The sequence below is a fragment of the Musca domestica genome, unplaced genomic scaffold, assembly GCF_030504385.1.
Source record: "Musca domestica strain aabys unplaced genomic scaffold, Musca_domestica.polishedcontigs.V.1.1 1, whole genome shotgun sequence".
Lineage (NCBI taxonomy): Eukaryota > Metazoa > Arthropoda > Insecta > Diptera > Muscidae > Musca > Musca domestica.
In genome coordinates, this window is record NW_026712114.1 from 3,740,434 (window position 1) to 3,766,638 (window position 26,205).

Genomic DNA, 26,205 nt, shown 5'->3' on the forward strand with positions numbered 1-26,205 from the left:
ATTTCGATCAAGTCGTTTCTTTTCTTTTCGAACCATTTCTGCTGATGTTGCTGTTTTCTTCCGTCCACTTCAGTATCATGGTAACGGGCGATGGTACGAGACACAAAAGGTTTATTCACATTTAAGTGCTGGAGTGCTCTAACGATAGCCACTCGAGGTTTTCCAGCCAAATATAAAGAAATCACACAATCACGCTTGAATTCCATCACGAATAACTTTTTTTTACCTATTAGGAACTTCAATTACGAAATTTCAAACAATTTCGGTGTATATTGTACCTAAAATCTTCAAAATAGCGAATATAGGGAGATACTGATATATGGGGCCTATACGAAGACCTGGTCAATTTTCTGTCATAGAATTTAGTTCCCATTACAAACTCTAAATACGAAATTAGAAACAACTCCGGTTAATAATGTCGCTAAAAATCATCAAAATACCGAATATCGGGAGGTACCGTTATATGAGGGCTATACGAAGACGTGAAACTGCACAGACAATTTTCTGTCTTAAGCTGAAGTATCCATTACGAACTTCAAATACCAAATTTGAAATAATTCCTGTAAATAATGTCGCTAAAAATCATCAAAATACCGAATATTGGGAGGTACCGTTATATGAGGGCTATACGAAGACGTGAACCTGCACAGACAATTTTCTGTCTTAAGCTGAAGTATCCATTACGAACTTCAAATACCAAATTTGAAATAATTCCGGTAAATAATGTCGCTAAAATCATCCAAATATCGGGAGGTACCGTTATATGAGGGCTATACGAAGACGTGAACCTGCACAGACAATTTTCTGTCTTAAGCTGAAGTATCCATTACGAACTTCAAATACTAAATTTGAAATAATTCCGGTTAATAATGCCGCTTAAATCATCAAAATATCGAATATCCGGAGGTACCATTATATGAGGGCTATACGAAGACGTGGACCTGCACATACAATTTTCTGTCATAGGCTGTAATATCCATTACGAACTTCAAATGCCAAATTTGAAACAACTCCGGTGAAAAACGCCTATAAAATCATAAAAATTCCGAATATCGGGAGGTACCATTATATGGGGGCTATACGAAGACGTGAACCTGCACAGACAATTTTCTGTCTTAGGTTGAAGTATCCATTAAAAATTTCAAATATCAAATTTGTGATAATTCCGGTGTCTTAGGCTGAAGTATCCTTTACGAACATCAAATACCAAATGTAGCTTTAATCACAAAAATACCGAAAATAGGGAGGTACCATTATATGGGGGCTATACCAAAACGTGGACCTAATTGGCCCATTTTCAATACCAAAAGTCCAGCAGACATAATATACATTTGAGTACAATTTTATGAACCTACTTTATTTCGTTCGGAAGCTAGAGTGATTTCCACAGACGGACACACATCGACATCGAATTTTATGCTGATCAAGAATATAAATACTTTGCGGGGTATAAAATGTGTATTTCGAGGTGTTACAAACGACATGACAAACTTAATATACCCTCCATACTATGGTATGCATGTATGGCAGAACGAAAGTTATTGCCGCTACTGAAGAAGCTATGCAAATTTTTGATAAATAGGGTCTAAATGGTTATGTACTCAATACCAATCAATAACCAATCACCGCAGGGCGCCAAAGATCGCCTGGACCGGAACACATTAACAGTTTATCGCTTATTTGTGTTATCGTTTTTGTTTTCTTCTTTTCCTAACAACAACTCTCCCGAAATTCATTGATAAACACATTATTTGCATTAATTAATAAATAAACGTTTAAAAACAAAAGCAAAAAAACGAGTTTATTTTTCAAAATCTTCTCTCCGATGTATGCGTAGCCTGATATTCGGCTCGAACCAATAAAATAGTCATCAATCGGTTGTCTAACAAAACACATGGAGAACAACAGTTAAAAGCCCAAAAAACAAAAAAAAAGTAACAAAAGAATAGAAAAAATGCACCTCAAAATCGGTCTCATTGCAATCGGAAATATTGTGATTCTTTCGTTGGGACAATATTATAATTTCGATCCATACCATCGATTTTTGTATGCCAGTGCCCAGGGGCCATCGGGAGGATTTCCATTTGTATCTCAAGAACTTGCAATACATAACGGATTTCAGCAGCAGCAGGGATTTTCGAGGCAAAATCAATTTTCTCAATTTCCTCAACAAAATGGCTTTGCCTCAGCCCAGGCATTTTCAACTCAAAATGGATTTTCACAACCTCAGCAGCAATTTTTGCAGCAAATCAGAGCTCCATCACAGAATGTCTCTCCTGTAAATAGAACACCACAGCGGCAACAACAGCAAAATAACATTTCGCCACAACAAGGAGGCTCCTCGCCAAATAGATTTCCACCGCAAACAGGAGTCCCATCTCCAAATAGACAACAGCAAAATAATTTCTCCCCACAACAAGGAGGCTCATCCTCTTCAAATAGATTTCCGCCGCAACCAGGAGTCTCATCTCCAAATAGACAACGCCAACAACAACAATCTGCCCAGCAAAAAAGTCTGCCACAAAAACAAGGAGGATCTTCGAAAAATAGAATTCCACCACAAAGACAACAAAATTCGGCACCCATAAGATTTCCTCCCACGGAATCTGCCAAGCCAACCCGAATTCCCCAAAATTCTGCAACAAAAAGGCCTAATAGGAAAGGAGGATCACAGAGTAGGCCGGTAAGGCGCCCGTCGGCATCCACTGAAAATGTTCAATTACAAAGGCCACCGCAACGATCTCCACCACAAGGAGGACCGCCACCTAATAGGGGACCTCCACCCAATAGGGGACCACCACCCAACAGAGGACCCCCACCACAAAGAGGTCCTTCCCGTGGACCACCACCAAGACTTTCAGATATCTCCCAATCAGCCAATGTACCGCCTGGCTTCCAATTTAGCCAAGGATGGTCATGGCACGAACGTCTGCCCTGGCCTTCACAGACCGGATTTCACAAGCCCCAATACAATACCCATTTATCTTTTGATTTTGCGCGGCCGCATATCCCCGAGGCTTTATATTATCAACATTTTTATAAAATCTATCGAGGATTGGATTCGAATTTTAGTGATGACAACGATGAACGCGACGATGATTATAATGATGATTTCGATGGGCGCTCGGTTGTGGCACCTGGACAATATCCCCATATGGTAAGTGAAGGAAATATTCAAAAGCTCAAATTTGAAACTTGATTTATGGATGCTATTATATCCGAATTCGAAAAAAATATGGAGTGGTTGAAATATTTTCACATCGAATATAAATATTCCATCCGTTCAATCCAATTTTGATATTTCGACTCTAATCTCACGAATAAATTTTCTAATGTTGTCTTCGAGTGCGTCAATTGAAATTGGCTGGTCTGCATTGACATCAGCTTAAACACAGTCCTACAAAAAATAGTCTAAAGGTGATAAAACGCTCGATCATGACGGCCAATTGGCCGGTCCCGAACGTGAAATAATTGGTCTGTTCCAGAACTGCAAGTATGTAAAAATGTTTACTACAGTAACCGATTCTCCCTTTATGATCTCGAAAAAGATTTCAAAAACAGTTGATTCTTGCTTAACATAATTATACCCTCAGCCATATGGCTACAGAGGGTATATATCATTTGATACGGCAAAAACGTGCCTAGTCGAAATAACGGTTTTAGACCCTAGGTCTCTTTGGACCAAATCCGTTTCAGAACATTTGAAGTCGATCTAGCGATGTCCGTCCGTCCGTCTGTCTGTCTGGCTGGTGCGCACGGTAACTCTCGAAGGCAGTATCCGATTTGGTCCAAATTGGCTACATCGTAATATTTTTGTCAAACTTAGATCGAGTTCGGAGATGGACAATATCGGTCCACTACTTCTGGTACCTCCCCCACAAAAGGTCGAAATTTTCAAAAAATATATTTTTTGCACAGGAAGAGAAAGGATAATCCGAATTTGCTCCAACTTTGCAAATCCCAATATTTGCGTCAGTGCTAGGTCAGGTGTGAAAATGGGCAATATCGGTCCACTCCATCAAGTACCTCCCCCACAAATGGTCAAAATTTTGAATAATTACAAGTCTCATAAAATGTTATGTAAGAGTCCGATTGTCTTCAAATTTCACACATCCCAATATTTATATTAACCCAAGGTCTGGTGTTAAGATGAACAATATCGGCCCACTCCTTCTGGTACCTCCCCACAAAAGTTCGAAATTTTCAAAAAAACCATATTTTTCGCACAGAAAGAGAAAGGCTAATTCGAATTTGCTCCAACTTTGCAAATCCTAATATTTGTATTAGCCCATAGCCTGGTGTGAAGGGGGAATACATCGGTCCATTCCTTCTGGTACCTCCCCCACAAAATATTGAAATTTTGAGTACCCATGAAGCTCATAAATCGCCAAATTAACATCCGATTCCATTTAGACTTGGCACATCTGTCGAAATATTTATATCATATTTTGGGTCCGATAGGAAATGGGCAATATTGGCCCATTCCTTCGGGATCTGCTCCATAGAGGGTCAAACGTTTGAATAACCTTAACACTAGTCAAAATATATTTAAATAATCGAACATAGGCTGAGGGTATATCTCTGGCGGCAATACCGACTGATACTTTTTAACTTGTTTTTTGATAAAAAGTGGATCTTCAGCCAACTTTCCAAGAGTCCATTTACCAAATATTCTGGGTTGTGGTAGGTCGTTCGATGTCTGTCTGTCTGTTTAAATCACGATACAGCCCACATTATTTGACCTAGGGCTTCAAAATTTTGCACAAAAATTTGTATTGCGTCTAGGATAGTTGGTATTGAAAATGAGATAAATCGGTCCACGTTCTGGCACAGTCCCCATAAAACGGAACCTCCCGATATTCGGTATTTTGATGATTTATGCCACATTTTTTCACGGATTTGTCTGAAAATTGGTATTTGCAGGTCATAACGGGTCCATGTGCGTGTGGCAAAACATTGCATGTATGGGTTCACGTTTTGGTATAGCCCCCATATAAAGGTACCTCCCGATATTCGGTATTTTAATTTTTTTTGCCACATTTTTTCACGGATATGTCTATAAATTGGAATTCGTTGGTCATAATGGGTTCCAGCTCCGGTGGCGAAACATTGCATGTATGGGTCCATGATTTGGTATAGCCCCCATATAACGGTACCTCCCGATATTCGGTATTTTGATATTTTTTGCCACATTTTTTCACTGATTTGTATAAAACTTGGTATTTGTAGATCATAATGGGTCCTAGTTCGTGTGGCGAGTCATCGTAATTATAGGTCCACGTTTTGGTATAGTCCCCATATAACGGTACCTTCCGATATTCGGTAATTTGATGATTTTTGCCACATTTTTCACGGATTTGTCTGAAAATTGGTATTTGTAGGTCATAATGGGTTCTAGCTCCTTTGGCGAAACATTGTATGTGTAGGTCCACGATTTGGTATAGCCCCAATATAACGGTACCTGCCGATATTCGGTATTTTAATGGTTTTTGCCACATTTCTTCTTTACCCTAAGATGGAGGGCATTAAAAGTTTGGCCCGGCCGAACTTAATGTTTTTGTTTTTATCTCACCCTGATAGGTTCCCTATTTTGGTATGGCCCCCATATAACGGCCTCACCCACCTTATGTTTTTTTTTTTTTTTTTGTTTGAAAAGTTTAAAGGCATTACCCAAACGGTCTTACTGGCATTTGTAGTTTAAAGTGGATCACGTTTAAATTGAGATACTTTTATATAAAAATGTTTTCTTTACCCACTGGTGGAGGGTATTAAAAGATAGGCCCGGCCAAACTTAATGTTTTTTTTTCTTGTTTTAAATAAAACCAGAATTGAATTTAATACGGAAAAGTTGGAGGTTGGATTCCCTTCTAATTTTTTTACATTTGATTCTTCGAGCCGAATAGAGAATTGATTCTACACCCGAACGAAGACGTAGTGTTACTCCTTCTCAATTATACATTTGGTCCTTCGAGCCGGATAGAAAATTGAAGCATGAAGTTGTGTTTCTTTCTAGCATTTCTACAGTTTGCCTTGCCGAACAAATTTCTGCTTCCAATCACATTCAACTCTTCCTCCTCCTCCCCCCGGTTGATTTATATATTTGGGAAAGCAATTTTACAACCTATTTATATTGGAAATGGCAAGTCTTAAAGTGCAGCTACGTAAAGAGGTTTTTTACTGGCTTAAGTTATCGGCTGATTTTTTTTTTTCATAAAATCAGCTGATTGCTCGAAATTCTCTTGCAATTCTCTTGCAAAAGGGAATAAAACTACTTTACTCTCTCAGAAAGAAGCTGCTGGACAATTCCTGCAGGAAAGGTAACCAGACAAACCAATTTTCCGAAAGTGATATTTGCCTATCACAGATTTGTTATTCATGTTTGGCTGGGCATGTGTCATATAATCGTCACAGTGTGGGGGTATTCCATATTAATCATTAATTTCTAATTCTTAGAACACCCTTTTGAGCTCAATCGATTTCTCGTCACAAAATTTCTGTCAATATTATTTTAGAAAATAATCAATTATTTTAATTTTGATTGCTGTTTTGATTTTGATTTGTACCAGTTCTAAGAAATGACGCCTTTCATTCGTTAAAACCGGTACAAAAATCAAAATATTGCGGTTATTAGAAGACAATAGCATTTATGTTTTTAAATATCTTGGAAGATTTGAAAATTTAGACATAGATGAGGTTAGAAACAAGTAATAACCAGTAAAGGAAGTCTTAAAGTCAGACGGGGCCGACTTTATGATACCCTACACCGCTTTGCTAATTTAGTAGAGCTCCACATAACAATTAAATGTTTTTATGGGAGAATTCAATCATGCACGCCATGATTGTAACTATAATTTAAAGTTCAAAGGACTAAATATGCCGAAGCATTTGTATCTTTTAAATTCGGACTTGTATTGCCCATTTGATATATATGGGAGCTATATCCAAATCGGAACCGATCTCGATAAAGTTCGGCATAGATATTTCTGAGCTGTATTTGATATATTTCCCTGAATATCGTTGTTTTGGAGTGCATATTACGGTTGTGGGTAACAAATATAAAAAATCAGATGAACAATATACGTGGGAGCTATAGCTATATCTGAATCGATCTTCACCAAATTTGACATACTACCTTCTAGACTCAATTCGGTCGTAAGTGCCAAATTTCATTCCATTTTACGCAAATATTAGACGTTTGGTGCACAATAAAAGGTAAATCGGACGAAGTTATATAAAAGAGCTATATCCAAATCTGAACCGATCTCGATAAAATTTAGCAAATGTATTTCTGAGCTGAATTTGCTATATTTCCTAAAATATTGTTGTTACAGAGTGAATATTACGGCTGCGGAGGATAAAAATAACAAATCGGATGAACAATATCTATGGGAGCTATAGCTATATCTGAACCGATTTCGATCAAATTGTGGCATACTTATTCTCAGGCCTAATTTGGTTGTATGTACCAAATTGCATACTATTCGGGCTGATATTACACGTTTGGTGCACAATAAAAGGTAAATCGGACGAAGTTATATATGGATGCTATATCTAATTTTTTTACCGATTATTTCCAATTTCAATAGGGTTCGTCCTTGGGCCATACAAATGATTTGTGCAAAATTTTATCTAAATCGGGCAATAAATGCGACCTGTAATTTGTTTACAAAAATACATGGACAGACAGAGGGACAGACGGACGGGCATGCATAAATCGACTCAGAATGTGATTCTATGCAGATCATCAAAAGGAACTATGGGTCTATCTCGTTTCCTTTTGCCTGTTACAGACAAATGCACAAAGACATAATACCCTGACCACCTTGTGGTGTAGGGTATAAAAAGTGTCAGTTTCTTAAGCCGACAGATGTATACCCTCAACGCATATTCGTTGACTATCGCTATGATTATTTAAAATGTTGGTCCTATATGGGGGAGAATCCGAAAGAATAGGCCAATATTGTTCATTTCGTATCTGACCTAAATCAATAAAAATATGACAATGTTTTTTGGTTGAAGTGCCAGAAAGACTGGACCTAAAAATTCCATATAAGCGGCAGAACTCTGGCTGAGAGAAATACTTACATATACCAAGTTTGAACAGAATCTCAAGTTACGGAAGACATGAGTATTGAAAATGTTCACCCTTTGTGGGAGAGGTATCAGAAGGGATCGGCCGATATCTATCATCTTCATATCAAACCTTGCATTAGTAGAAATATTGAAATGTGTGGGATTGGAAGATAGTTATTCGAAATTTTGGCCCGTTGTGCGGGAGGTACCAGAAGTAGCGATATTTCTCATCTTCATACCACATTTTGGGCTAATAAAAATAATGCAATGTGTGAAATTTGAAGAGAATCGGACACTTATGTCACATATTATTTGAGTAATAATTATTCAAAATTTTGACCATTTGTGGGGGAGGTACCAGGAGGAGTGGATCAATATATTCCGTCTTTATACCATATTTTGTACTGATAGAAATATTGGGATGCGCAGAGTTTCAGAGAAATCAAATGCTCATTTCTCGTTTTAGAAGCTTCATAGTTATTCGAAATTTTGGCCCGTTGTGGGGGAGGTACCAGAAGCAATGGACTGATATTTCCCATCTTCATATCAGAATTTGGACAAAAAAAAAATAAAGCGATTTTTGAAATTTGAAGTCAATCGGGCTCTTATGTCACATATTATTTGAGTTAGATTTATTCAAAATGTTGACTGTTTGTGAGGGAGGTACTTGATGGAGTGGACCGATATTTTCCATTTTCGCACCTGACCTAGCATTGATGCAAATATTGTGATAAGCATAGTTTGGAGCACAATTGGATTATCCTTTCTCTTGCTGTGCAGTAAATAATTTTCTTTGAAAATATTGACATTTTGTGGGGGGAGGTTCCAGAAGGAATGGACCGATATTGCCCATCTCCGAACTCGATCTAAGTTTAACAATAATATTACGATGTACCAAGTTTGGATCAAATCGGATACTCCCTTAGAGAGTTATCGTGCGCACCAGCCAGCCAGATGGACAGACGAACGGACATCGCTAGATCGTCTCCAAATGTCCTGAAAGAGATTTGGTCCAAAGAAACCTAGGGTCTAAAACCGTTTTTTCGATAAGACACGTTTTGGGCGAATCAAATGAATATAAATGATATACCCTCTGTAGCCATATGGCTGAGGGTACAATTACTGGACAATAAAAAGTAAATAATGACAGGTTAGGGGCAACTGGCAATGAAAAAGGCTGTACGGTCGTACAGAGAGTTGTAGGCACAAAAGCGAAGATCAAATACGACATCTCAAACAATTTCGGTGGGTATTGTACCTAAACTCGTCAAAATACCGAATATAGAGAGGTACTGATATATGGGGCCTATACGAAGACCTGGACCTGCGTAGACAATTTTCTGTCACAGACTGTAGTATCCATTACGAACTTCAAATACAAAATTTGAGTCGCTAAAATCATCAAAATACCGAATATCGGGGGGTATGGGGGCTATACGAAGACGTGGACCTGCACAGACAATTTTCTGTCATAGGCTGTAGTATTCATTACGAACTTCAAATACAAAATTTGAAATAGTTCCGGTAAATAATGTCTCTAAAATCATCAGAATACCCAATATCGGGAGATACCGTTATATGGGTGCTATACGAAGGCGTGAACCTACATGGTCCATTTTTTGTCTTAGGCTGTAGTATCCATTACGAACTTCAAATACCAAAATTGAAACAATTCCGGTAAATAAAGTCGCTAAAATCGTCAAAATACCGCATATCGGGAGGTACTGTTATATGGGGGCTATACGAAGACGTGGACTTGTACAGACAATTTTCTGCCATAGGTTGTACTATCCATTACGAACATTAAATGCCAAATTTCAAACAATTCCGGTGAATAATGTCCCAAAATCATCAAAATACGGAATTTTGGGAGGTTCCGTTATATGGGGGCTCTAAGAAGACGTGGACCTGCACAGACAATTTTTTGTCTTAGGCTGTAGTATCCATTACGAACTTCAAATACCAAATTTGAAACAATTCCGGTAAATAATGTCGCTAAAATCATCAAAATACCGCATATCGGGAGGTACCGTTATATGGGGAATATACGAAGACGTGGACCTACATGGTCCATTTTCTGTTTTATGCTATAGTATCTATTACGAAATTCAAATACCAAATTTTAAACAATTCTGGTAAATAATGTCGGCAAAATCATCAAAATACCGCATATCGGGAGATACCGTTATATGGGGGACTATACGAAGACGTGGACCTACATGGCCCATTTTCAATACCAAGTCCTGCAGACATAATACACATCTGAGTAAAATTTTATCAACCTACTTCATTTCGTTCGGAAGCTAGAGTGATTTCCACAGACGGGCAGACGGATAGACGGACGGACATTGACAAACCGACATAGAATTTTATGCTGATGAAGAATATATATACTTTGTGGGGTCTAAAATGTTTATTTTGAGGTGTTACAAACGGAATGACAAACTTAATATACCCTCCATACTATGGTGGAGGGTATAAAAAAACGAAAATATCCATCTTCACAATGCAATGCAGGCTCTTACCCCGCTATGTAAAGGTGGCGCCCAATTTAATGGAAAAATTAATGCTTTTGTTTCCCCACTTTCTTTTCTTTGTCCGGTTAGGAATTTGAAAATCGGCGCCGATTTAAGATAGATATACCCATGGTACAATGAAGAGAAGGTAGGTCAACTTTGAAAAAAATTGGTCTACCTGTTTGGCTTGTAATGTCAAAATTAGTATCAAAACAATAAAAAACCAAACAACTTGTTGCATTTATTTTGAATAAATAATTGAAAACCGCGATAACTGAAAGGTCAAAACTTCTTTTCAAAATCATATACCATATATCTCTAAAGGATTATTTCGCTACAAAAACTCTAGATTTTGTCGATGCATACGTTGAAAAAAACATTTTGAAAACACCCGAATTTGAATATGTTCTGAACAATTTTTTTTTTGTTATTGAAAAGAAAACAAATACATAAACAAATAATGATGACATATTAAGCCAAGAAAATAAAAAAAATGAAATCAGATGGTATCATAGCCCTACCTTGATATCATTGTACCATGGATATACCAATTATATCAGTGAAAACTAATGCCGTTTTTGCCGATGTAAACAACTTGGCGCCGTTCGTAATTTATTACCATAATATTATATATATCTCTGGTGTCATTTATCAACTGTCCACAAATTTCCAACAAACATCTCCAATACGCATATTCCATATGTTTCGACTCTCATATTTGTTTTTGTTGTAAATTTTTTATACATATATGCAAATTCGACGAAACATTCCCTTAAAATTTCCAGCAACATTTCACGTGAGCAACATAAATCTAGTTTCGTTTTTTCTTCTTCTTCATTTTTTGAACAAAACCAGTTTTTGGGAGATTTTTCGAAACGGAAGGTGATTCCCCAAGCAAATAATTTGCCATCCACATGAATAATTATTATAAGACCGCAAACTAATTAAAATTGTTTTTAAATGTCATGCTTAGGTGTTATTGATTTTTCAAAAATGTGTATTTAAAAAAAAATTCAATTCAATATTTAAATATGATCTTCTCTTTTTTTCTTACAGGCAGCAATTGGTTTCCCAACAACTGAAAAATTAGTCGAATTCAAATGTGGCGGAAGTCTAATTAGTCCAAATTTTGTCATCACAGCGGCCCACTGTTGTGAATTGAATGGGTAAGTTGGCTGTCTGTGTCTACCGAGGGTTTGAGTTGCCAATTACATTACATACAGGGTGAAATGAAAAAAACTACAACCAACTTCAGACTGCTGTCATTTCTAAGCCACTCGTCCGATGGCTCCTAAAATTTTTCCAGTGACAGCTCATTATATTGTTTACAAGCGTATAAATGCATTTTGGTGAGAATTTTCCAGAAAAAAAGTTATTCGTGATGGAATTCAAGCGTGATAGTGTGATTTCTTTATATTTGGCTGGAAAACCACAAGTGGCTATCGTCGGAGCACTCCAGCATTTAAATGTGAATAAATCTTTTGTGTCTCGTACCATCGCTCGTTACCGTGATACTGGTAGTGTAGCCAGACGTCAAAGAAGTGGACGGAAGAAAACAGCAACATCACTAGAAATGGTTCGAAAAGTAAAAAAGCGACTTGATCGAAACCCGCGTCGCAGTGGCCGAAAAATGTCTGGTGAGCGGAACATATCGCAATATTCCATTCGGCAAATATTGAAAAATAAGCTCGGGGTAAAGCCATTGAAATTCCAAAAAGTGCAATAACTTACACCGCAACAGAAAGAAAATAGACTCAAAAGAGCTAAAGAGTTGCTTCGCTTGGCCGAATGTGGTAAACTGCCGAATTTGGTTTTTTCCGATGAGAAAACATTTGTTGTCCAGCAGTTTGTAAACAAACAAAGTGATCGTGGTTCCTGGCCAAAGAGGTCAGCTGAAAATGTACACCTTCGATTGGCCACCAGAAATCAAGAGTCAGCCATGGTGATGGTGTGGGCCGCCAAATAGCTTGTATTAATCGACCGTGGCATCAGAATAATTGCCGAATATTAACGCGAAAATATTCTGGAGAGTGTATTTAATCCTTGGGCACACAAACATTTTGGCCGCAGACCTTGGACATTCCGGCAGGCCTTAGCCACATCGCACTCAGCGCCAACCATGAATGGTTACAAAATGAGGCTCCTCGCTTCATTTCCAGCGCACAACGGCCACCAAAATTTCCGGATACCAATCCGTTGGACTATTGTGTCTGGAGTTTTTTGGAAAGCAAGGTTGGCACTAAAAAATACCAAAGTGTCGATCACCTCAAGCAAGCGCTTGCCGGGAATGGGCCAAAATACCCAAAGCAACATTCGGGTAGCGTGTGACGGTTTCATTGGTCGTTTGAAGGCCATAAATCGTGCCAAAGGTGACCAATTCGAACAAATGTAAACTTATTCTACAATTTGATGCTATTTCCGATATTTTTATACCACCATAGTATGGAGGGTATTTTCAGTTTGTCATTCCATTTGTAACACCGCGAAATATACATTTTAGACCAGACAAAATATATATATTCTTGATCAGCATAAAATTCTATGCCAGGTTAGCAATGTCCGTCCATCTGTTGAAATCACTCTAGCTTCTGAACGAAATTAAGTAGATTGATAAAATTTCACTCAAATGTATATTATGTCTGCAGGACTTTTGGTATTGAAAATGGGCCATGTAGGTCCACGTTTTGGTATAACCCCCATGTAACGGTACCTCCTAATATTCGGTATTTTGGTGATTATAGCTACATTATTTACCGGAATTGTATCAAATTTGGTGTTTAAAAGTTCGTAATGGTTACAACAGTCTAAGATAGAAAATTGTCTGTGTAGGTCCATTATCTTTATCTTCATATAGCCCCTTTATAAGGGTATCTCCCGATATTCGGTATTTTAATGATTTAAGTGACATTATTCAACGGAATTATTTCAAATTTGGTATTTGAAGTTCGAAATGGATACTACAGCCTTAGAAAGAAAAATATCTGTGCAGGTCCCCGTCTTCGTACATCCCCCATATAACGGTACCTCCCTATATTCGGTATTTTGATGATTTTAGCGACATTATTCAACGGAATTGTTTCAAATTGTGCATTTGAAATTCGTAATGAATGCTACAGCCTAAGACAGAAAATTGTGTATGCAGCTCCACATTATCGTATAGCCCCCATATAACAGTACCTCCCGATATTTGGTATTTTGATGGGTTTAGCGATACTATTCACAGGAATTGTTTCAAATTTGGTGTTTAAAGTTCGTAACGGTTACTACGCCTACGACAGAAAATTGTGTGAGCAGGTCCACATCTTCGTATAGCCCCTATATAACGGTCCCTAACGATATTCGGCACTTTGATGATTTTAGCGACATTAATAACCGGAATTGTTTAACATTTGGTGTTGGAAGTTCGTAATGGAACCTACAGCCTATGACAGAAAATTGTCTGTACAGGTCCACGTCTAACTCCCACATAACTCTACCTCCCGATATTCGATATTTTGATGATTTTAACGACATTATTCACAGAAATTGTTTCAAATTGGTATTTGAAGTTCGTAGTGGATGCTACAGCCTATGACAGAAAATTGTCTGTGCAGGTCCACATCTTCGTATAGCCCCCATATAACGGAATTTTTATGATTTAACTACATTATTCACCGAACTTTTTTATTCAAGTTTCGCATTTGAATATTGTAATGGTTTATGACAAAAGTTGCCTATGCAGGTCCACTTCGTCGTATATACCATTTTTAACAGAATTTTTAACGGAATTTTAACAGAATTTTTAACGGATTTTATTTATTTCTTTTTTTTTTTGAAAATTGCCAAAATCGTTCCAAATGGTGGAGGGTATTCAAAGATCGGCCCGACCGAACTTAGAGCTTTTTTTCTTGTTTCCTTTTTAATTTTTTAGACCCACAGGGCTGGTGGTACAAGGGTTGAGAACAAACTATAACCAAAAGAATGTAGCACCGTTTTGGGCAGAACTATTTTTTTCCATGATAAAGGTTACAAAAAGTTCAATGTGTCGTCGTTAACTCTGGTTTTACTTGTTTCAAAATATACGCCTGGATAGAGACTTGTTATACCATTAATTTCGGTGGCTCATTCACAAACTTCCAAACCAGAATCTATTAAAAGCTCATAATTAATTATAATTTAAATTAACGCAAACATGTGCGAATTAAGACAACCAAATATCCACTAACGACTAAAACTCTGTTTAAATTTAGCAAAAAAATATTCCCGCTCCCTGAGCAAAAAAAAGAACGAAACAAGAATATATTTGCAAGCTATTTTAACTATTATCCGAATTTATAATATGTATTTGTTAGCTGCTAAAACAGTAGTCCGGATTTGCGGTTGTATCGAAACGTTTGGCGGCAAGGCGCTCTTTTTCTTTTGGCAAAATTTTAATTTCAAAAACAAAATGAAAACAATCGTAACAATATTTTCGGTTATTTTAATAATTCATTCTCCACTGGCCCAGCGGCGAAGAAATCGCATACAAAATTCCCGAAATTCAAATGTGCCATTTTTCGGCATACCCACACCGCCACCTCTGCCGCCATTACAAATTCCAACGCTGCCAGCATTACCATCATTGCCGCTCTGGCAACCCGATCAAATGGATATTTTCAATTCAATACAATTCGAATTGAATAAAGGCTGGGCCATGTTGGAAGAATTACAAAATCAAGTGTTGCAAAATTTACGTCTTCCCATCCATGATTCGCAACGATCGGTGGAATACGCGCGACCACGAAAACCAAAGCCGCAGCGCCAACAAAATTTCTATAACATCTATCGAAGTTTGGAGAAGAGTTATAGTGGGAATAGTGATGTCGATGAGCTTCAAGGTACCACCGACGATTTTGATGGTCGTTCTCTTGTGGCTCCGGGTCAATATCCACATATGGTGAGTTTTGGCGGATGACTTAAAAATTTTGTAAATCAATTAGAAAACGAATATCATCATGTGGCTCAATACAGGGTGAAATGAAAAAAACGGCAACCAACTTCAGACTGCTGTCATCTCTAAGCCACTCGTCCGACAGCTGTTAAAATTTTTTCAGTGACAGCTCATTATGTTGTTTACAAGCGTACAAAAGCATTTTGGTGAGAATTTTCCAGAAAAAAAGTTATTCGTGATGGAATTCAAACGTGATATTGTGATGTCTTTATATTTGGCTGGAAAACCACAAGTGGCTATCGTTAGAGCACTTCAGCATTCAGATGTGAATAAATCTTTTGTGTCTCATTCCATCGCTCGTTACCGTGATACTGATAGCATAGCCCGAAGTCAATGAAGTAAACGAAAGAAAACAGCAACATCGGCAGAAATGGTTCGAAAAGTAAAGAAGCGACTTGATCGAAACCCGCATCGCAGTGGCCGAAATATGACTCGTGAGCTAAACATATCGCAATACTCCATTCGGCAAATATTGAAAAATGAGATCGGGGTAAAACCATTGAAATTCCAGAAGGTGCAAGAACTTAAGGTGGGAATACATAAAGTGCATATTTGGCTGGCTTAAATCATTGGCTGGCTTCTTAGGAAATGAACAAAGGAGCCTAGGGCCATTTCCGAACTAAGTCAACCTAAAACTCCTTTGTTCCTCAATAATATCAAAATATCAAAATACCGAACATCGGGAGGTACCGTTATATGGGGGCTATACGAAGACGTGGACCTACACAGACAATTTTCTGTCTTAGGCTGTAGTATCCATTACGAACTTTAGATACCAAATTTGAAACAATTCCGGCGAATAAATTGGCTAAAATCATCAAAATATCGAATATCGGGAGGTACCGTTATATGGGCTATATAGGCTGTAGTATCCATTACGAACTTCAAATAACAAATTTAAAAGAATTCTGGTGAAAAAATGTCCATAAAATCATTAAAATACCGAATATCGGGAGGTACCGTTAAATGGGGGCTATACGAAGAGGTGGACCTGCACAGACAAGTTTCTGTCTTAGGCTGTAGTATCCATTGCGAACTTCAAATACCAAATTAGAAACTATTTCGGTGAATAATGTCGCTAAAATCATCAAAATACAGAGTATCGGGAGGTAACGTTGTATGGAGGCTACACCAAAACGTGGACCTACATGGCCCATTTTCAATACCAAAAGTCTTGCAGACATAACATACATTAGAGCAAAACTTTATTAACCTATTTCAATTCGTTCGGAAGCTAGAGTGAGTTGCTTCGCATGGGCGAAAGTGGTGCACATTCGTTGTCCTGCAGATTGTAAACAAACAAAATCATCGTGTTTACTTGCCAAAGAGGTCAGCTGAAAATGTGCACCTTCGGTTGGCCACCACAACTCAAGCACCGGCCATGGTGATAGTGTGGGCCTCCATAACGCCGGGAATGGGCAGAAATACCACAGAGCAACATTCGGGCAGCGTGTGACGATTTCATTAGCTGTTCGAAGGCCATAATTCGTGCCAAAAGTGACCAATTCGAATAAATCTAAACCTATTCTCAAATTTGATGCTATTTCCGACATTTTTTTTGCTTTCATTCAACAAATTTTAAAAAAAAAATTATGGCTTTTGACTTTGTTGCAGTTTTTTTATCTCACCCTGTACATATCTGAAATGTTTTTTGGCTGTCAATGCATATTCGACCATAAATTTGTGTTTTGTTCCACAACTACAATACCATATTTAAGTGTTTACTACGATAATCGATGTTTCCTCTATGATATCGAAAAATGCAGGTTCTGCTTAAAATATGAATTCCAATATCCGTTTCAAATTAGACGCAAAATATGCGAAAACGGTTAGAACTGTTTCACACCAATTAGTGCTCGAGAAAGTCTGCCATGTTAATAATAACATTCTCATCCCTATGGGTTACCAAGGGATTACTATTTTTTTTTCTTTCCTCCTCTTCTCCACTTAAAATTTGGTTCTATGTTTTATTTTCAGGCCGCCTTAGGATTCCTAACAACTGAAAATCGCATAGAATACAAATGTGGAGGAAGTCTGATAAGTCCATATTATGTTATCACTGCCGCACATTGTTGCCAAGTAAATGGGTAAGTCCATATTAGACTTTTTTCCAATTTCAAGAATTAAATTCAATTCTTTAGTAACATTTATGAAGACTTACCCAATTACTTAATTCCAAAAAAAATCGAAGCTTGATTCGTGACATCGGCGTCAAAATACAACACTGGATTTAGTAGTTCTAGTGAGTTATCCTTGCGTTTTTAGATACGCTCTTAGGAGGATATAGATGCCACTCTGCTACTTTTACTTCCCTCTACCATTTGGAAGGAACTTGAAAATTTTCAAAAATACCGTTTAAATCATGACTTTTATATGGGGGCTATACGAAGACGTGGACCTGCATGTCCGTCCGTCCGACTGTCTGTCTGTCCGTCCGTCCGTCCGTCCGTCCGTCTGCCCATGTATATTTGTAAACAAAGTACAGTTCGCATTTATTGCCCTATCCAGATGAAATTTTGCACAATACATTTGTTTGGCCCTATTAAAATTGGAGATAATCGGTAAAAATTTAGATATAGCTCCCATATATATCTTCGTCCGATTTGCCTTTTATTGTGCACCAAACGTGTCATATCAGTCCGAATAGTATGAAATTTTGCACGTACAAGCAAATTAGGCCTGAAAACAAGTATGCCAAATTTGATGGAAATCGGTTCAGAAATAGCTATAGCTCCCATATATATTGTTCATCCGATTTGTTATTTTAGTCCTCCACAGCCGTAATATGCACTCTGTAACAACAGTGTTTGGGAAAATCTATCAAAAACAGCTCAGAAATACATTTGCTAAATTTTATCGAGATCGGTTCAGATCTGGATGTAGCTCCCATTTATAACTTCGTCCGATTTACCTTTGATTGTGCAGCAAACGTCTAATATTTGCCCAAATTGAATGAAATTTGGCACTTACAACCGTATTGAGTCTAGAAGCTAGTATGTCAAATTTGGTGAAGATCGGTTCAGATATAGCTATAGCTCCCATATATACTGTTCATCCGATTTGTCATATTTGTTACCCACAGCCGTAATATGCACTCCGTAACAACGATATTCAGGGAAATATATCAAATACAGCTCAGAAATATTTTCGCCAAATTTTATCGAAATCGGTTCCGATTTGGATATAGCTGCCATATATAACTTCGTCCGATTTACCTTTTATTGTACACCAAACGTCTAGTATTTGCCCAAATGGGATGGAACTTGGCACATACGACCGAATTGAGTCTAGAAGCTAGTATGCCAGATTTGGTGAAGATCGGTTCAGATATAGCTATAGCTCCCATATATATTGTTCATCCGATTTGTTGTATTTGTTACCCACAGACGTAATAGGCACTCCGTAACAACTATATTCTGGGAAATATATCAAATACAGCTCAGAAATATTTTTGCCAAATTTTATCGAGATCGGTTCCGATTTTGGATATAGCTCCCATGTATATCTTTATCCGATTTCAAATTAATTGTGCACCAAATATGCAATACAAGTCCGAATTTAAAAGATACAAATGCTTCGGCATATTTAACCCTTTGAACTTTAAATTATAATTATAATCATAGCGCGTATGATTGAATTCTGTCATAAAAACTTCTAATTGTTATGTGGAGCTCTACTAAATTAGCAAAGTGGTGTAGGGTATCATAAAGTCGGCCCCGCCCGACTTTAATACTTTCTTTATGGGTTTCTATATTATAGTCCCATATTCGTTTAACTAATCTCTGAACACATTCTCCATCTATTTTCAGCGATACCCCCGTTTTGGTAAAGTTTGGCATAATCAACCTCAAAGATGAAAATGAAAATTCGGAAATACCTCAGACACGTATTATATCCGAAGTTATTTTACACCCACTCTACAATACGTCATTGCATTATCATGACATTGCCCTGCTGAGATTACAGGAACCCATTGTGTAAGTTAAGAAATAATAACTAATAGTATGTTTACATGATACTGTATTGAGAAAAACCATGGTAGAATTAAGAAGGTAACCTCATTTCAAATAAGCGGCTCTTCATTTTCTCTGACTTATTTTGTCAACATTAGCTGCAGAGACAACAGATTTCCATTTCCGATCTGTGTAGAAACAATGGACTAAGAATATACATTTTGACAATGAGATGACTGCACGAGGTTACCTTCTTAGTTCTACCCCAATAAATTTTTTTAAACCAGTAAATTTTAACTGTAATTTTATTAAAAATACTAAAAAAATACTTTTCTCCCTATAGCTTCACCCGATTTGTGCGACCCATACGTTTGTGGGCCTTGGATCGTATACCGTATCCACATGTCTTTACCATGGGTTATGGTTCGACAAGTTTTGCCAAGGCACCGACAAATATTCTAACAGAGCTAGACTTGACATTGGTTCGTTTGCAGGAATGTAATCAGGCTCTGCCGGCTGATGAAAGTGCGCCCGAGGGTATTGTCGAGACGCAAATTTGCGCCAAAGACTACGTACACAATCGTGATACGTGTCAGGTAGGTTTTGATAAAAATTTGTTACCATAAAAAATTAGGAAACTCTAATTGATCCTTTTTTTATTTATTTGTAGGGTGACTCTGGTGGTCCATTACAGTTGAATCTCCGACGTCGCAGCAATCGTCCCGGTTTTCGCTTCTATCTGGTTGGCATTATTTCCTATGGTGAGGTGTGTGGCAGTGGAAGTCCCGGTGTCTATACACGTGTCTCGTCCTACATCGATTGGATAGCATCGATAGTTTGGCCAGAAGATTTTCAGAATTTTTAAACAATAAAGAAAAAACATATATATTTATTAAAATTCATTTGGAGATAATTTTTATTTATTTTTTTTATTAGATAAAAAAATTAAAAATATTTTTCAAGGATTATCAGTTCTACAAATCAGGGCGACAAAATTCAATTTATTTAATAATTACACAGAAAATCAAGTAGATTATGAAAGTAGAGCTAAAAAAGAAGACATTTCTATTGGCGTTTGAATACTTTACATCGTAAATTTTTGAAGGATTAGTTTTTAAACATATTTTTTGATATGATCACCGCCATAAACGTGGATTTTTCAAAAATATTTTTTAAAGGTTTATTATTATTTTTTTTAAATATTTATTGAAGTATTATCACCGGAATAAACCTGGATTTTTTAAAAATATTTTTCCAAGATTTATTTATTTTTTTTTAATTTTTTGAAGGATTATCACCACCAAAAAACGTGGATTTTTTAAAATTATTTTTTTAGGATTATTTTTTGTAAATATTTTTGGAAAGAATTATTTTTTTAAATATTTTTTGAAAGATTATCACCGCCATAAACGGGGATCTTTTACAAATTTTTTTGAAGGATTATTACTTAAAAATTTTTTTAAGGATAATAAGTGCCGCAAACGTCGATTTTTAAAAAATATTTTTTCATCGTTTATCACCGCCATAAATTTTTTTAAAAATATTTTTTGACGGATTTTTTAAAAATATTTTTTCAAGGGTTCTCACCGTCATAAATTTTTTAAAAATAGTTTTTGACGGATTATTAACTCCATAAACGTGGATTTTTTAAAAATATTTTTCCAAGATTTATTTTTTAAATATTTTTTGAAGGATTATCACCACCAAAAACCGTAGATTTTCTAAAATTATTTTTTAAGGATTTTTTTCGGAAGGATTATCACCGCCATAAACGGGGATATTTAAAAAATATTTTTGAAGGATTATTTCTTAAAAATATTTTTTGAATAACGGTCACAAACGTGGATTTCTTAAAAATATTTTTTCAAAGATTATCACCGCCATATATTTTTTAAAAATATTTTTTGACGGATTATTGACGCCATAATGGATTTTTTAAAAAACATTTTTTTAAGCTTTATTCAAATATTTTTTGAATGATTATCGCCTCTATAAACGTGGATTTAAAACTATATTTCGAATATTTTTTTTCAAATATTTTGTGAAGAATTATCACTGCCATAAACGTGGGTTTTTTAAAAATATATTTTGAATAATTTTTTTAAATATTTTTTTAATGTTATCACCGCCATTAACCTGGATTTTTTTAAAATATTTTTTCAAAGATTATTTTTTAAAATGATGTTTTAAAAATATTTCTCCAAGATTTATTTTTTAAATATTTATTTGAAGGATTATTACCACCAAAAAACGTAGATTTTTTTAAATTATTTTTTAAATATTTTTGGAAGGATTATCACCGTCATAAACGAGGATTTTTTAAAAATATTTTTGAAGGATTATCTCTTAAAAATATTTTTTGAATAACTGCCACAAATGTGGATTTCTTAAAATTATTTTTTTCAAAGATTATCACTGCCATACTTTTTTAAAAAATAGTTTTTGACGGATTATTGACGCCATAAACTTGGATTTTTTAGAAATATTTTTTAATGTTTTTCTTTTAAATATTTGTTGAAGCATTATCGCCTCAATAAACGTGGATTTAAAAATATATTTTGAATAATTTTTTTTTTTAAATATTTTTGGAAGGATTATCACCGTCATAAACGAGGATTTTTTGAAAATATTTTTGAAGGATTATCTCTTAAAAATATTTTTTGAATAACTGCCACAAACGATGATTTCTTAAAAATAATTTTTCAAGGATTATAACTGCCATACATTTTTTAAAAATAGTTTTGACGGATTATTGTTATATTATATTATTTTTAAAAATATTTCTCCAAGATTTATTTTTAATATTTTTTGAAGGATAATCGCCTATAAACATGGATTTTGAATAATTTTTGAAGAATTATCACCGCCCTAAAAGTGGATTTTTTAAAAATATATTTTGAATAATTTTTTTAAATATTTTTTGAAGATTATCACCGCCATAAACGTGGATTTTTTTTAAATATTTTTCCAAGATTTATTTTTTTTAAAATATTTTTTGAAAGATAATCACCGCCATAAAAGTGGATGTTTTAAAAATATTTCTCCAAGATTTATTTTTTAAATATTTTTTTGAAGGATTATCACCACCAAAAAACGTAGATTTTTTTAAATTATTTTTTAAGGATTATTTTTTTAATATGTTTTAAAATAATTTTTGATAGATTATTTTTTACAAATTTTTTTAAATTTAAAATTTTTTATATGTTTTTTTTTAATATTTTTTGAATAATTTTTTTAAATATTTTTTGAAGGTTATCCCCGCCATAAAAGTGTTTTTTTTTTATAATAATTTGTGATAGATTATTTTTTACAATTTTTTTTGAAGGGTTATCACTGCCACAGACGTCGATTTTTTAAACATATATTTTCAAGGATTATTTTTATTTTAACCTAACGCTTACAGGGTGAGAAGAAAAAACTGCAACCAACTTCAGACTGCTGTCATTGTAAGTCCGACAGCTGTTAAAATTATTCCAGTGACAGCTCATTATATTCTTTACAAGGGTACAAAAGCATTTTGGGGAGAATTTTCCAGAAAAAAAAGTTATTCGTAATGGAATTCAAACGTGACAGTGTGATTTCTTTATATTTGGCTGGAAAACCACAAGTGGTCGTTAGAGCACTCCAGCATTTAAATGTGAATAAATCTTTTGTGTCTCGTACCATCGCTCGTTACCGTGATACTGGTAGTGTAGCCCGATGTCAAGGAAGTGGACGGAAGAAAACAGCAACATCAGCAGAAATGGTTGGAAAAGTAAAGAAGCGACTTGATCGAAACCCGCATCGCAGTGGCCGAAAAATGGCTCGTGAGCTGAACACATCGTAATATTCCATTCAGCAAATATTGAAAAGTGAGCTCGGGGTAAAGCCATTAAAATTCCAAAAAGTACAACAACTTACACCACAACAGAAAGAAAATAGACTCAAAAGAGTTAAAGAGTTGCTTCGCTTGGCCGAAAGTGGTGAACTGCCGAAACAAACAAAATTATCGTTTTTACTTGCCAAAGAGGTCAGCTGAAAATGTGCCCCTTCGGTTGGCCACTAGAACTCAAGTGCCGGCCATGGTGATGGTGTGGACCGCCATAATAGCCGGTGGTCGCTCTCCGCTCGTACTAATCGACCGTGGCATCAAATTAAATGTCGAATATTATCGCGAAAATATTATAGAGGGTGTATTAAAGCCTTGGGCACCCAAACATTTTGGCCGCAGACCTAGGACATTCCAACAGGACGCAATGAGGTTCCTCGCTTCATTTCCAGCGCACAATAGCCACCAAAATCTCCGGATACCATTGGACTATTGTGTTTGGAGTAATTTTGAAAGCAAGGTTGGCACTAAAAATACCAAAGTGTCGATCACCTCAAGCAAGCGCTTCGCCGGAAATGGGCTAAAATACCGCAGAGCAATATTCGGGCAGCGTGTGACGGTTTCATTGGCCGTTTGAAGGCCATAATTCGTGCCAAAGGTGACCGATTCGAACAAATCTAAAATTATTCTAAAATTTGATGCTACTTCCGATATTTTTTGCATTCATTCAATAATTTGGTGCATTTTTTATTTTACCCTCTATATCTCCTTGCCAAGTATCACGGTCACCAAGGAGATTTCGAATCGAAACATAATAAACAATCCATTAACAATTCCAATTAACTATCGTAACTACGATATGGCCACCAAAGGACGTAAAAAACGCGGAAGTAAAGATTCAACCTCCAGCAATGCTGGCAGTGGCGATGGCGAGAGTGGTGATAAGAAAAAGAAAGAGGGAGGCAAAAAGAAGAGTTCCAGCAGTAAATCTATCGGATGTGATATTTTCAATGATGCGGCAATGGATAATGCCTATTATGTGTGTCATAATGTACAGGTGAGAGCATGCCTGAGTAGTAGGTGGTTGTTTAGCGTTTATGCATGGCAACAACAAAAGTATTTGTTTATATTCAAAACAAACTAGAAGATGAGTAATACAACTATTTTTTTTTTTTTCTTTTTAATTTGTTGTTTTATAAACATAGGATGTCTTAAAGTCTCGTGGCTTTGCCTGGTCAGACGGTCAGAAGAAAAAGAAAAAGGGCAAACGCTAAACGGTTGTGTCTCTCATCAAATTGGTCGGATGGATGGATGGGATGAATGAATGAACTTGCCGGCCCCAGCAACAACAAAAACAGCCACCATCAACTAGACACGAATCTAGAAAATACCCCCAAAAAAGTCATCACCCTACACGTCATGACGCCCACTCGTATGGCTGCATTACGAATTTGACTTAATTTTGTTCTACTATTTTTATTTGTATCGCCAAAGAAATGTGGCTATTTTTAAAATCAAAATAAAAAAACTGTCTCATCTTGATATGATTTTCAGATATAATAAATATATGCCAATAGCAACAAACCTTGTCTTGTGTACAGAAAATCATTTTTGTGTGGCGAGAGAGAGAGTGAAAGATTGCGAGAGAAATGGCAAAATTCTAGAAATTTTATTTTGCAAAAATAAAAAGACATTAAAAATTGTAGTTAGTTTTAACAAAACAAGGCCCGAATAACCGGATTTTTAAAAACAATGTGCAACAAAAAAAAAATAAATAAATACGAAGGAAATCCAGTAGATTATGAAAGTAGAGCTATAAAAGAAAACATTTGAATCGGCGTTTTGAAAGTTTACATCGCAAAGTAACCTCAATCGAGGGGCGGGACGAGTTCCCCACTTTTTCACACTTTAGGAAATTATCGAATTAACATTCCTCGAAATCCGTGCATTTTAGGTATATAGTGTCTTCGGCAATATAGCAGAAAAGAATACGAGGAATACAAAAGGGGTCATTTTGGTCCTTTTGAGAAAATATGGTTAAAAACTCCGAAAATATTCCCTATTTATTTTAAAAATAATTTCCCCGGTCTTATTTTGAAAATTAAAATTCCTCGGAAACCGTATATCCTGGGTATATAGTGTCTTCGGCAATATTGCAAATAAAAATACGACGAATGTTTTGGTAGAACTTTTTAACCCTCAAGCGAGTCTATAAAGGGCCCGTTTTGGTTCTTCTTAGAAAATGTGGATAAAAATTCCCTTTAAACGGGATCGTAGCAATATTCAAAATATAGGTCGTAGAAGACGTTAAAAGTCTAAATCTTAGCTAAATGCCAGGAATTCATATACCATATACAATGAGAAATATTTCGCAATATTTAGGATAGAGCTTGGAAATTTGATAGAGATTTTTAAATTACATCCAGAGTCATTGGTATGGTTTTTCCATTTCCCATAACAATGACTCTGGATGTAATTTAAAAATCTCTATCAAATTTCCAAGCTCTATCCTAAATATTGCGATCGGCCAACTTTTTTTGAATAAATTTCTACTAGACGTGGATTTTTAAAATATTTTTTCAAGGATTATTAGAGCCATAGACTTGGATTTTTAAAATATATTTTTTCAAGGATTATTAGGGCCATAGATTTGTTTTTTTTTTTTTAAATATTTTTTCAGGGATTATTATGGATTTTTAAAATATTGTTTTTAAGGATTATTAGGGCCATAAACTTGGATTTTTAAAATATTTTTTTTTTTCAAGGATTATTACACGTATATTTAAAATATTTTTTTCAAGGATTATTAGACGTATATTTAAAATATTTTTTTCAAAGATTATTAGGGCCATAGACGTGGATTTTTAAAATATTTTCTTCAAGGAT

General features: G+C 35.8%; 2 protein-coding genes across 3 annotated transcripts; both read left to right on the forward strand.

Annotated features, from left to right (window-relative positions):
* Nucleotides 1-1,846: 1,846 nt before the first annotated feature.
* LOC101894161 (serine protease snake) lies at nucleotides 1,847-20,413 on the forward strand. Of its 2 annotated transcripts, none has more exons than XM_059132191.1 (5): nucleotides 1,847-3,157; nucleotides 11,646-11,755; nucleotides 19,368-19,535; nucleotides 19,855-20,107; nucleotides 20,182-20,413. In XM_059132191.1, exons 1-5 carry the CDS (start codon nucleotides 1,955-1,957, stop codon nucleotides 20,374-20,376), a joined length of 1,929 nt encoding a protein of 642 aa, XP_058988174.1. In that variant the 5' UTR covers nucleotides 1,847-1,954; the 3' UTR covers nucleotides 20,377-20,413. The 2 variants fall into 2 exon arrangements, with proteins under 2 accessions (XP_058988174.1, XP_058988181.1); XM_059132198.1 differs by lacking the exons at nucleotides 1,847-3,157; nucleotides 11,646-11,755 and adding exons at nucleotides 14,933-15,504; nucleotides 17,536-17,645.
* Nucleotides 20,414-24,178: 3,765 nt separating this feature from the next.
* LOC105261772 (small lysine-rich protein 1) lies at nucleotides 24,179-24,899 on the forward strand. Its single transcript, XM_011294014.3, has 2 exons — nucleotides 24,179-24,376; nucleotides 24,525-24,899. Exons 1-2 carry the CDS (start codon nucleotides 24,179-24,181, stop codon nucleotides 24,591-24,593), a joined length of 267 nt encoding a protein of 88 aa, XP_011292316.1. The 3' UTR covers nucleotides 24,594-24,899.
* The last annotated feature ends 1,306 nt before the right edge of the window (nucleotides 24,900-26,205 follow it).